At 40.1% G+C, this 13,193-nt stretch overlaps 1 protein-coding gene across 8 annotated transcripts in view; it reads right to left on the reverse strand.

Annotated features, from left to right (window-relative positions):
- The window catches only part of POU2F1 (POU class 2 homeobox 1), a 102,505-nt gene that overhangs the window by 40,594 nt on the left and 48,718 nt on the right, over window positions 1-13,193 (reverse strand). For 7 of the 8 annotated variants that reach the window (XM_058419266.1, XM_058419265.1, XM_058419264.1 and 4 more), the window contains exon 2: window positions 2,101-2,166. In XM_058419266.1, coding sequence (XP_058275249.1) covers window positions 2,101-2,166 — 66 coding nt within the window. Of the gene's footprint in view, window positions 1-2,100; window positions 2,167-6,918; window positions 7,017-13,193 lie in introns of those variants that run through there. The other variant, XM_040056897.2, reaches the window with a different exon arrangement.

Consider the following 13,193-nt stretch of genomic DNA (forward strand, 5'->3'; position numbering starts at 1 on the left):
GACAGTTAGAGAAAGTTACAAAAATAAGAAGTCTGAGTGTTTATAAAAATCATCATCACGCATTATCTGGGGAGCACAGGCACTGACAGAAAATCAATGGCACTTCCAGTTCCTCAGCATCCGAGCTGAAAGCTGACTTCTTTTCACTCAAGTATGCACTGAGCCCAGAACCATAATCTAAGTACCCCGATCAGAAGCCTAAAATTACATTCTGTGAGTATTCCTTTCAGAGCCTAACATCTGCCAAGTTGACTAATACAACTGATGCTTGAGCTCCCAAAGAACATTCCAAATGCCATCAATCACTATCTCCAGTGGTTTATGAGCACTACATTTTAAAACAAAGCAATGACTGCAGAACAGAGTGTCCTCAAAAATTCTAGATTACTTTAGCTCATATAATTTAAAAATCAGGATACAAAACTGGAAGAAAAGACTGGAAACATTTAAGATAAAGAGGCAATATTCCAAAAGTTTTAAACACCAGTCAGAGTCAAACTTTTGTAATAACTGACTTTAATGTTAAAGTATAAAAAAACAGTGATTGTATCCCCTTTTAACATGAAAGGACCTACATGCAGCTTTACAGTCCATCCATTTGATGTCATGACCCCCACCTTCACAAGGATGAAATATTTGCCTGCGAGAATTGAGCTCTGCAGAAGCAGATGCAATGCTCCTGTGATAATTGACTGATTACTTTTGAATAAAACAAATCCTCCTCCTTACCACTCGGCTGAGGTGAAACTGCTAAAGTTGCACTGAGAGAAGTGTGTTGGGTATGAGCTCAGGAGAAAGCACATGCAGGGAACTGTGGTCACACAGGGGAGGAAATCTGAATTTTCTCACAAGTTTACACACATCCTCCAGCTACAAGGAGTCCACAGGGATATTTAAAACCATTGTTCCCTTGATGCTGTTTATGATCATGAAATATCTGTGGCCCATATGTTTTTGAAATAATATTTTATATAATCTTAAACCATTAAATAAATAATAAAACACTTATTGTGCAGAAAAAGAATTGATACCTCTCCCATTAAAAATACAAAGACAGTTATAAAACCTGAGACGCCAGCAACAAAACACACACTAATAAGCAGGCAGAATTCTTTTTGAATGAACCCATATATTGCCAGAAAATATCCAGCCTCTCAGATAATTAAATAGTTTTAATTTCATCATAACTCCAGAGTTTAAAATAAAACTCTTATTATGAAATCATAAAGAAGAAAACTTGCTTTCTTCATACCAAGTAACAAGATTTCTCTCCAAGCAACAAGCTCCCTCTCATCAGAATTCTTCTCTTTCCAAACACTATTCTGAGCTAGGTTAAACTACTCACTTTCCATTTAGAACTGCCATTTCTCCTGCTTTCAGAATGAGCATTATATTACCTCCAGAAAGGAATTAAAGCATGAGATAGCATGATTAATTTATAGTAGCTCAACAAGCTTCTTCAATGGCTTAGAATTTGGTCACATCTTAAGAGTGTGCCAAATGGCAGATTGGCCCTGACACAAAATCTGTTCTTCCCCACCAAATTTCAAGGTTCTGTTCTAACACACTAAGAAATTACAGAAAAGCTGGCTAGCATTTAAAAAAAAAAAATATATATATTTTGCTTTGTCCATTTGACTTGTTCTTGAGAACTGTTGTGACATCTTGAATAAAATCTAAAAGGGAAACAAGATCATGCAGTGGCCCACATCTGCCAGGGATGATTTCAACCCAAAAATAAACCATGAAGTTAGAAGTGCCAAGGGTATGCTCTGCCAGGAAAAAACAAGACTATTTGTGGAGAGCTAGTGCCACCAGAGTTTCAGTAGTATCAGGAATATTATAGATAGAAAAAGTAGGGAAGGGAAATCATACAAAAAGTGTGGATGGCACTCCAATAAAGTAGGTATGAATAATGCCCTGTATGCAGGAGGGTTAATGCCAAAAGCATTCCCCGGTCTCTAAAATCAAAGGGTACAGGTTTTTTATTTGTTTGGTTTTGTGGGTTTTTAAAATCTCATTAAATGGGTAAAGAAATTTTGCTTTTAATATCCATTCAATTCCACCAGAAAATATGTGCACCAATTGATCATTTCTTACCTGTGTTCCCGTCCCCACTCTCCATCGATGGTTTACTGGTTTCTGACGGATTGTTCATTCTTGAGTCTGCATTAAAACAGAAAGAAAGATAAAACAAAACAGCAAAAAATCCCCAAATCTATTCATACCTTTTTGTTCAAGGGAAGTACAGAACAGCAGAAATTTGTTACGTACTTCACCCTAATTCAGATAATAACACACACACAAAAAAAAAAGAACCAAAACCAGAACACAATACTGAATCTTCCAGGTAAATATTATTTCAAAATTTTCTATGACATTATTCCCATATGTGAAAACGTGGTATTAAGGGAATAAAAGACAGCATGCTGGAGGGCAATGATAGGTAGGAACTTCATTTTCAATACAATGAAAGTCAAAGGAAAAAAAGGAGGGGGGAAGAAGGAACAATGATTACACCAAGATTCAAAAACATTAAGTCTGACCATCATGGCCTACATTATTCTTGTGTTTGTTCCCCCTGCCCCACCCCAACAAAAGAAAGGAAATTCAGTCATTATAATTAAATGGATGCCATTTTCCTAATACTGCATTTCTATTTTACTGGAATGTCACTAAGTTATTTTATATTTCCTTACATTAATGCAAAACCATACAAATAAAATAATTCCTTTTCTTTCTCCCTCTGGACGAATGCATTGAAAAGTCTGTTCCTGGTTTCAAAGCCTGTCAGCTGAATACAGTGCAATGCAGAGGGCCTCTCCAGATGGCAGACAGAGAATATAGTTTCCTTATATAGGAATCTATACAGATGTTCTGTGTACAGCATCAGCCTTCCAGCTTATTACCTCCTCATTCCTTGCCACCGACCCCAGTGTGCCACATTATCACAAACCAAAATTACAAAAAGAATCTCAAGACAGAACAGCTCATAAAATGAAGTGTAAGCAAATCCTTGAGCACACTCTTCCATTCCCATAATGAGCTAAAAGCAAGTTCAATGAGCTTAAAATGAACCCTTTACTCCAGGATATTCTCTTGCTAGGTGCTTAAAAGGTTACCTCTGTCACGTACTTTCATCAAAGCAGTGATTTCCAAAATACCAATAGGCTGAAGAAGAATACAGGAGCAGCATTAACTGTGCTGCATCTTTTCCCCAGACAGCTGCAGGAATGCTCAGGCACCTCAGTGCTTGGCACTCCATCGAAAGCTGAGGATGAGAAGATGGACTATTGCCACGCACCATCACCTATTACTGCCAGTGCACAGGAAAGACAGGGACCTGTTGGAGTGAGTTCAGAGGCCACCAAGGTGGTCAGAGGGCTGCAGCACCTCAGCTATGGGGAAAGGCTGAGAGAGCTGGGGTTCTAGAGCCTGGAGAAGGCTCCATGAAGGCTTTACAGCCGCCTCCCACTGCCTAAAGGAGCCTGCAAGAGAGCTGGAGAGGGAATTTTTAGAAGGGCATGTAGTGACAGGGGAGAATGGCTTTAAATTGAAAGAGGGTAAGTTTGGACTGGATATTAGAAAGAAGTTCTTACTGTGAGGGTGGTGAGACGCCGGAACAGGTTGGCCTGATATGCGGTGGATACTCCAGCCTGGATGTTTTTAAGGCCAGTCTGGATGGGGTTCTGAGCAATCTGATCTAGAGCAAGGTATCCCTGCCCATGGCAGGGGGATTGGAGGGTTGAAACTGGATAATCTTTACGGTCCCTTCCAAACCAAATCATTCTATGATTCCGTGATCAATATGTTTAAAACTAATATAATTTTCCACACAAACAACTGCGGCAGTTGAACCCAACAGAGCCTTGAAAATCCAGAGGACTGTAACAACTACAAAACTTCCCCTGAAAAGTTAACACAACCTCTCCAGAGCCTCAACTCTTCTCAGAATGTTCCTATGCCTATTCTTAAATCTTTCAAAGTTCAGCCACGTGTAAAAAGAGTTCTGGACTATCAATGTTACCCTTGGTATAAAGGCAGATGTGTTAAACTGCTTTCTGAAAGAGGGAGGGAATAAGGAGGAAGTTTGCAGCTGAGTGCTGTTGGTCCACCAAGTTTTGCCCCATTTTTCACAACCTCTGCTTAGCTCATTAAAGCTACAGTCTTGGACAACTTGGAAAACAGAGCTCTGCTAAGGTTATAGGTACAGAACCTATTGTTTCCAGGCTCTTTATTTTGTCATCTTCCACATTTGGACAGCATGATTCACACTCTAGAAAGAGAACATGGGTTCCACCGACCATACAGAAATGTCTGCTCTTGACTTGGCCCTCTCTGCTGAGAGAGTCAGTGTTTCTGTGTTTCTATGTAGACATTGCACATACCTTGAGTTTATTGTTGTGGCAGCAGCACACTTGTTTAGAGTGATTATAGGCAAGATGCATTTGAAAGCACCATTAGTGCATCCCTTTACACACAGATGGCTACCGAAATTTCACTTTAGAGACCATCGAATGGGAGTCCTTTGCTTTGGACACAAACACGAGGAGTCCTCATCCAACAGAAAAAATAAGAAGAGTTCTTACAAGTCAAATGCATTTGGTTGTGGAAACCAGGCTAACTCAATAAGCTATTGGACACAGGATGTAATTTTTAAGCCCAGAGTAGAACAGCTTGAACTCAAGACACAACTGACCACAAAAGGGAAGAGCACAGGCTGAGAAGGCTGTCTCTCAGAAACATGGAATCCATTTGCTGAACCACTTCAGAAAATTCACACTAGAAAAACAACAGAGGGCCTCCTGTTGCTAGTTTGTTGCAGGAATTGAAGTATCAGAGCCAAGGTGCAGGATACTAATGATAGAATAAGCAAAGCAAACTAAATCCAGAGGGGGTCCTGTGCACTGAACTCAAGCACTGTTCCATCCCACGAGGAAGCTCATGCAAGAAGCCTTCCTACAAGATGAACAAGTTTGCTCACACAAAGTTATAACCGTACAGACTTCTTTCCAAAAAGCAAGCCAGGACACGTTTTCCTGTCAGGCTATGCTGCAAAACAAATCCTTCTAGAATAGGTTTCTTAATACTAGACACACACACAAAGTTTACTTAACTACCAAAAGCTTGGGTAAATGAAGAATATTTTATTGTGAAGATCCATCCTTAACAAAGACCTTGAATATTGCTATTGAAAAAAGCAGCAAGTTGGAAGAAACATCTTTCTGGTAGTGCTCAGGTTCAAGCGAAGGATAGCATCCATTATTCCACCGGCTGACTATTTCTTGTTCAATCTGTGGGCCTTCTGCATGTAAAGCATCAAGAACAATGCCGCTATTTCCATTGCAAATGGTATGACATCCATCTGAAGCACAAAACTGCTACCAGCAAAACAGGCTCATATCCGCGGGACACTCAACCTACCGATTCATTCTGTGCCGAATAAAAAGGCTACTTGGTTTGTACGTGCTTGTATAATTTCTGCTTCAAACTTAAAAGAATAAACAAATGAAGTGGGCTAAAAAAACCCCAAACCTTAATGCCTTCACCATTTTTTTCTTCCTTTAGATCTTCCTTGGGTTTTAAATAAAGGCCCTGGGCTACAACTTCTGCCAACATTATCTAAAAACAAACTCCCCAGAAGGAAGGATCGAAAGCAGCAGGTGCATGATTGAAATCAAACTCTCAGGAGTGAATACATTCCACGCTGCTACTCTGCTAGCAGGGTTGAGGTGTCACCAGGCAGTGCTGTGCCAGCCTTTCACACACCCTCAGGAACATTTCCAAAGGCATTCAGGAGAAAGAAGCAGTGGACACCAGACCGACCTGAAGCGTTGTAAGGACTGTACACAGCCGGCAAAGCAAAGAAGATCTTAACATGGTATATACCATTACCTGTTTCCTTTCACCCATTAAAGTGGAACTGCCTAATACTCCATTTGCACCAGCAAAAATGACTCATTTATGTGTATGGAAAAAGCAAAGTTTAATGTGAGTGAAAACATGACAAGAAATATTTAGAAATTAATTTTCAAAAACCACATCATATTCAGAAACAAACATACTCAAACATCTGCTTTAAAATTTCCCATCCCAAAATATATTCTTTTACTTAGAGATATAAGTTCTTACACGAACTTATACGATGGAATGAAAATAATAATAATAATAATTATATATATATATATACACACACACACACACACACGCATACACACATTGAGCTTCAGGGGGGAAAAACCTTGAAAATAAATAAAACCTATTGCAAAACTGTGATGACCCATTACTATAAATAACTTTAAAAGACATGAAGAAGGAATTATGGCATGTCTGTTCTGCAGTCCTGATGGAATCTCAGCGCAGGAAATATATTATCCCAGTAACCTTAAGCACAGCTTGCAACCGTATCAATGGCAACCACTGTGCACTCCCCCTTATTTTCTATTACACACGAAGAACCTCGCTATATTAAAAATACACAGGCATAACATACATTCTGTTGTGGAATGGCTCAATACAGTTACTACATTCCTTCAGCACTTAGGCTCCCTCTCATTCATTTTAATGCTTTAAAATTCGTAACACACAGATACGCAAGTCAAGTCCGGTGTTAGAAGGCAAATGCTTCTCAGACTGAAATCCTAAAAGCAAAAGGTCTGTATTAATATCCCCCAAGTCTGTGCAGAGGAAAGGAATTCTCCTGGAGCGAGGGAAAAGAGGAAAACAAACAAACAAACCAACCAAAGCATGTATTTCCCTGGTACAGATCGAGCTATCCATCTAGCAGGCAGCCACTTGCTGCCGATTCACTGGAGAGCTTCAGCCCCACAAATACCTTCTGCATATGTGATTAAGCCGCTATGCATAGTCAATCTCCCAGCCTCGGTGTCCGTAAGAAAGAGCTGAGCTGGTACCCACCTAGAACGTAGTCGCTGCAGTCCAGCATTGCTGTGGTATCCTCTACAGGTTCAGACAGTCCAAGGAACGGGAGAATGGCAATTTCTATCAAATCTACACTACTGCTCTGACTGAACATGAAAGGGAGTGGGGAGGTGGGGGGAGAAATACAACTTCAGTTACACCATAGCAATCTTCAACTGAACAGGGAAACTTCAGTTGCCGTGCGGAGTTTTAGTCTCTCCTGCTAGCTGTGTCTGACATTGTCAAGGCGACTGAAGCGTGAAAAGTTCCCCTTTTTGTAATAAAATAGAAACAAAGATTGCAGCTGGCAGTTTCCATAATGAAGCTTAATCAGTATGCGCCTGATTAGGGCCTTATGCAAATCTCCTCTCGTTAGCACAGCAGCCAGCACTTTGAAGTCCATGAACAATTCATTTGCAGAGTACACTGAAAGCGCTCCCTGCATAATTTAAATCACGGTATAAATATTTATCAGCTCATTTGCATATTAATTGGCAGTGCATGAAGGGAAAAATTATCTCCCGAGTGCCAGCATAATAATTAGGGAACAAAATGAATTTTCTTCCAATAGCTTGGCTTCTCAGCCCTAACTCAAGCACAGTACCACAGGGGATCAGGGAGGGGAAGAGACAGAGTTCTGTTCAAATGCCACTGAAATGACACGTACAAATTAGAAACAACTCTACAGACTTAAGCACCTTTAATCTTATTCCTGCTGGCAACAATAACATCAGTAATAAAGGGGATTTGGAAAAAGCTTTCCACACAATCCAAATAATCCCACGAAAACAATTAGCAAGGTAGAAGCTGAACACAAAGCTGTCAAAACGGTGCTTGCGCATCTGCGTGGAGTTTTCCACATCCAAACACGCACTGTCTCAGCAAGGTCCCAGGCAGGGAAGAGAGTCCTACCAGGGCAAGGAAGTGGCACGATTCCCTTTAAACAGCTAAAGAGCTTGGTGATTCATTATCGGGTAATCCCTTTGCCACGGCCAACTTAACAGCAGTGGATATGTCAAGTATTGTGTAACATTTGACACCCATTAATCTATCCCGAGTGAAATCAAAATAGATTTAGTCTTTTGCTTTCCAATGACTTCCAAGAAAAAAACCCAAAAAATCTATTACTAATCCCTTCAAACACGTACACAACATGGCTAAAGAAAGCTTGTTGCAGAGCTATGGTTTTTGAAAGGGGCACGTCACACCCACGTTGCATCTTTGAACCACTCGGTGATAACCAGAACACGCTTCCTGCTCTGACCACAAAGTGTGCTGGAGCACTGGAGAACTGAGAAGAGGCTTTGGTCTGTGGAGAAATCAATCTTCTTTTCCGAAAGTGGTCCACTTTTGGAAAAGTAAGTAAGTGGACTAACTGAGGCTCTATTAAACCATTTCGAATAGTTTCTTTGCCACTCAAACACTCGTGTCCTAAACAGCAAGAACATTTATACAAAATTTCAAGTGTGATGTGGTCAACACAAAATTTATTACTCCATATTCTGATCAAGAAAAGGTAATATGATGATGTAGATGATTATAGGGTTGAGCCACCCACTTCCAGGTACTAATGTGAATTTAAAGAGTAAGTTGTTTTTCTCTTTTTTTTTTTTTTTTTCCTTTAAAAATACCCTAGCTGTACTTTTCTTCTTCTCATTTCTGAAGTGAATTCAAGCACCACCTCTCCAAACAAGAGGGAGTGAGAGAAAAGGGACTTCTCAATCATCCAGTACTGACTAGAATTTATTTCCACGCTTGACCTCTTCTTCTGTTCAGGTTCATATCTCTACTTAACACAAGATGTTCCCAGCTATATATTTAACATGAGTGATCTACACTTGAAAAAGATTGCAAGAAGAGAGGGAGAAGGTGCTCCCTACCACAGGGAAACAACTGCACGTGCTGAATAGGTTTTCCTAACACCTTCTTTCCAACCTGGTTTTCTACTCATTCACGTGTCCCACTGAGACCTCTGAGGCACATCTCCGTGGTTCACAGACCTTCAGTAAACTTCACTCGTGCTCATGCTTCTGGAGTGCACCGGGAGATAATCCGTTTAATTCCTCGGAAGAGCCTGGACACCAGTGGTGTAAGAAGCTTCACGAAGCAGGTGTCTGAGCTGAGGCGGCGGCAGAGCAGGACAGCAGTGCTGTGCTCACGCCGGGCTGCGCTGGGCTGGTGGAACACCGCAGGTGCAGCTCCGGGCGCGCAGGAAGCGACCGTTAGAGTCGGGCACCGCGCGGCCATGGCTCATCTGCCTCGCAAACATCAACCCCTACACAAATCTTCACTGCAGCTGGAACATCCACTAACAGCCTAGCTAGAATAAAAAATTATGTGTTGACCTGCCAACTTAACTGCTGGCCAAAAAAAAATGGGGACAAATAAACAAAAACCCACCCCAAACCAACCACCCAACCAAAATCGAACACCGCAAAAAATCCAGACCAAATGGTTTCCTGCACTTCATTCTTTGACAATTTTATTATCTTACCTTTTATCTAAGCTCACAGAATCATAGAATGGTCTGGGTTGGAAGGGACCTTAATGATCACAAAGCTCCAACCCGCTGCCCTGGGCAGGGACACCTTTCACTAGACCAGGTTGCTCAAAGCCCCATCCAGCCTGGCCATGAACATTTCCACTTTTTGTTTCGCTCTGGTTTTTTTGTGTTTGTTTGTTTAAACTTACCACTGCCAGTCTTTTAATCTCTGCTGTAGCAGAGAAGGAAAATGTCTGCGGAGGAACAGGAATGCCTATCATTCCGCTCCAAAACCAGTGGTGGAATACATTAGTTTAACGCACTCTTTAGGTTCTGCCACAACACTGCCCATTCTCTTCTTTATGGCTGCTTATTAAAAGTTACTTAATGCCCTTAACCAAGGACACAATTCTGGTACTCGTGGTTAAGAAAAACAGCACTCTGGGCTTTGCTCACGGTTTCATTTTTTCTCCAAAGGCACCTCTCAGAAGAGAAAATGTTGCACCTTGTGATAAGTAAAAAGCTCTCCACATCCCATGAGACTACAGATATCTCAAAAAATGTCTCTCCCCTTCAGCCAATTCTACAGTTTTTACATTAATGATTTTTCCCAGAGCCATGTATGACAAAGGCAGATTTTCTTTAGCCAAACACTTTGGAACCTGCAGATAGCATCTCAGGAGACTCTTTCTACCCCATTCACCTTTTTTTTTTTTTTTTTTTTTTTTTTTGGTCACTTTTTATGTATTTTCCACACCGTACCATTTCAAATGAATGTCTTCCCTTTGCAGTCTGTCCCACGAATATGTCACTTTCTTTGTTCAGTTATAATGACAATATCTGATTCCATAACTACGTTTTTGGAAAGAGAACATAATTTTTACCTGTAGACTATGCAACCCTTGTGGTTTTTTTATATGGATGTGTTTCCACATATTACTAAAATGTCATTTACTACACGCCCTCCACGACAGGTAAGACATTTCTGCCCCTATCCAGCTCAGTGACAAGCATGACCTTTGCAAACTTCAGGGCCGCACTTTCTGATGGGATTACCCAATGAGCCAACTCATTATTTCCCTTTTAAACAGTGCACTTGGAGTGAAGTGCAAAGGAATACGTACAAATGGAATACAAAATACAAGGAAAGGAAATGCAGTATTAACCACAGCATTAGCACATTGCCTTCATTAGTGTATCAATGCCTAGGACATTCCACCTTGAAGGTACATTTTAACTCAAGACATTTCCAAGTCTCCATCTCACAAGCTGAATGAAACCTAACAAAAATTTCCAGAAACAGAACTCCAATGCGCTACTAAAATAATTGTAAAAATCACATACTTCAACAAAATAAACTGTTACTAAAGTTGGCACAATCCTCTTAGAGTAATTACAGACAGACAGCAGCCTGTTCATAGCTAGGGCAGCAAGCTAACTCTAATTTTAGCCACTACCTTTGACTGTGGCTAACAGAATTGATTTTATCTGAAAATTGGTAAGTTTGCTCTCAAAGCCAAAAAGAGCAGTTGTCTGGAAAAGTCAAATAAAATTGCCCTGGTTTAGAATTACCAGTCATTAGGCAATTGCTATGAATTGGAATTTTAGTCTACATCTAATTTTACTTCTCACAAACTCAAATCATAACTATCCTTATAACTTTCAACCACACATAATGCCTTTCAAAATTCCTTTGTGTATATTTTTGAAGGAAATTAAGCATGTGGAGAGCTAAGCAGGAATGCTAATTTATCTTATCAGTGCAGGACAGCGGACACTTGTAAGCACCTGATACATTAATATAAAAGGGGTTGTTTGTGGGTTTGGTTTTTTACGCCTCAACTTTTTTTTTCTCCACAGAAGGTAGCAACTACCATGGATTAAGTCTTTTTTTTAATAGAAAGAAAACTGTGTTCATGACAAATTTACAATACCACCACATGAGGAGGGAAGCAAAAAGGGGGGCAGTGATACGATGAGGGAAAATAAAATAAATACCCTTATACAAAAATCAAAGAATTAAAATTTCCACAAGCAAACGGCCTTATTTGAAACTCACAGCTAATTCTGTCATTCAGGGGCATCATCTGATCACTTTTCCCCTACCCTTACTGCCTACAAGCCATGGCATATAAGAAAGCATCCATATTATATTTACATAAAAGTGTTTTTTTCATCCTGTTGAATGTTTTCTTTTCAATAGCAAAGGATAGAAATTCAGTGCAGACAACCCTTGTTGTCTAAGTAAACGTTATTGTCATAATGTTTACTTAGAAATGATGGAATATTTTGAAGAGCAGCAAGCATTAGGTCTTTACATCTCCCGAATTAAGCTCTCGTGTTCCACTCATTATGTTTTCACAGTCTTCATGACTATTTCATAACGGCTTGAGACTTTTTCCCTTTCATGCTGTTTTGAGTGGTTTTTGTTTATTTACATGCATCATAAGCACTAACTCCAGGAACTTAATTCAAAAAGCAACCCCAAGTGTCACACCTTCGAGAACCAATTTGTGTTGTTTAACTACCACGTTCCACCTGCCGCAGAGCTGTTGCACATTAGCACATTTTATTGTCTTCAGGGCATTCACCTCCTTCCAATTTAACTTGAAGTTAGCATAGAAAATGAACAAATCATGCTGATTCCACCACACTTCAGGTATGGTTTAATACCATTACATAGTCATTGTTCTGGTAAACTTGTATACGAAAAGTAATACACAAACTTAAGCAGGATTTGTTTTTAAAACACACACGCAAAAATGTCCTAAAATGTGACTATTGTATGGGAAACACAAAATGTTTTGAATTTTTGTCCACTTATGTGGGTCTCATTCTCCTTTAAAATTACTGTTTTGCCACTTCACGCTGACAGGTATTGAACACCTTGGGTAGATGTATATTGCCTATTAGTTAACAACTCTTGTATTTTATTACTTTTACAGGGTTTGCATGCCTCACTTTGCTTTTCAAAAAAGGACTGCAGGACAAAATAAAGTCTGAAAAGAAGACTGATGTGAAGTTGTGTGAACAAAACACAAGGGAGGGTTGGAGAACAAGATCAGTACAACTTCAACATTTCTGAGAATCAGGAAAAAAGTGACAATTTAAGGATGTAGATCTATGTTGTAGTAGTACTGAGTGGGAAAAAAAATAAATTAAGGCCATATTACTTCCCCCTCCTCCCCAACTCTCCCCTCCTCTAAACAAACAAACAAAACCCAGAAACAACCACATGAAAAGCTTGCAGGCTTTTATGGATGCTGCATCTTGGGGCAGCTGGAGAACCTAGAGCACCATCAGGCACCAGCCCCATGATGAAGGGGTGACCCCGAATTTCCTCTGGCAAGGAACACCAGCCAATCCACATGTACCTCCTGGACCTAAAGTGGGGTCATTTGTTCCCACAAATGATGTTTGTGGGAACGTGTCCTCCTCACATGCTACAGAAATTGTCCACACATTAAATGGGAAAGGTAAATGCAGTTTATACTACCAAAACATCAACCAACAAGGTGGCACAAATACAGGTAGTTGCAAATTGTTATTGCAATTCATACTAAAAATACCACATATTTCAGAAAAATAAATATTATCTAATATGCAAATCAAAACACAATTGACTTGCCTTGACATGTGAAGAGCACTTATGCCAAGCTCAAATATTGAACAGAAATATTTGCTTTTGCAGCCATATGAACTATTACACTCTGGAAGCATCACTGTGTGTGCATTCCAAAAGCATTAATTTTGCCTCCCTGTATCCACTCACACAACAGGGACAGGACCT

Source organism: Hirundo rustica, chromosome 2, assembly GCF_015227805.2.
Source record: "Hirundo rustica isolate bHirRus1 chromosome 2, bHirRus1.pri.v3, whole genome shotgun sequence".
NCBI classification, from domain to species: Eukaryota; Metazoa; Chordata; class Aves; order Passeriformes; family Hirundinidae; genus Hirundo; species Hirundo rustica.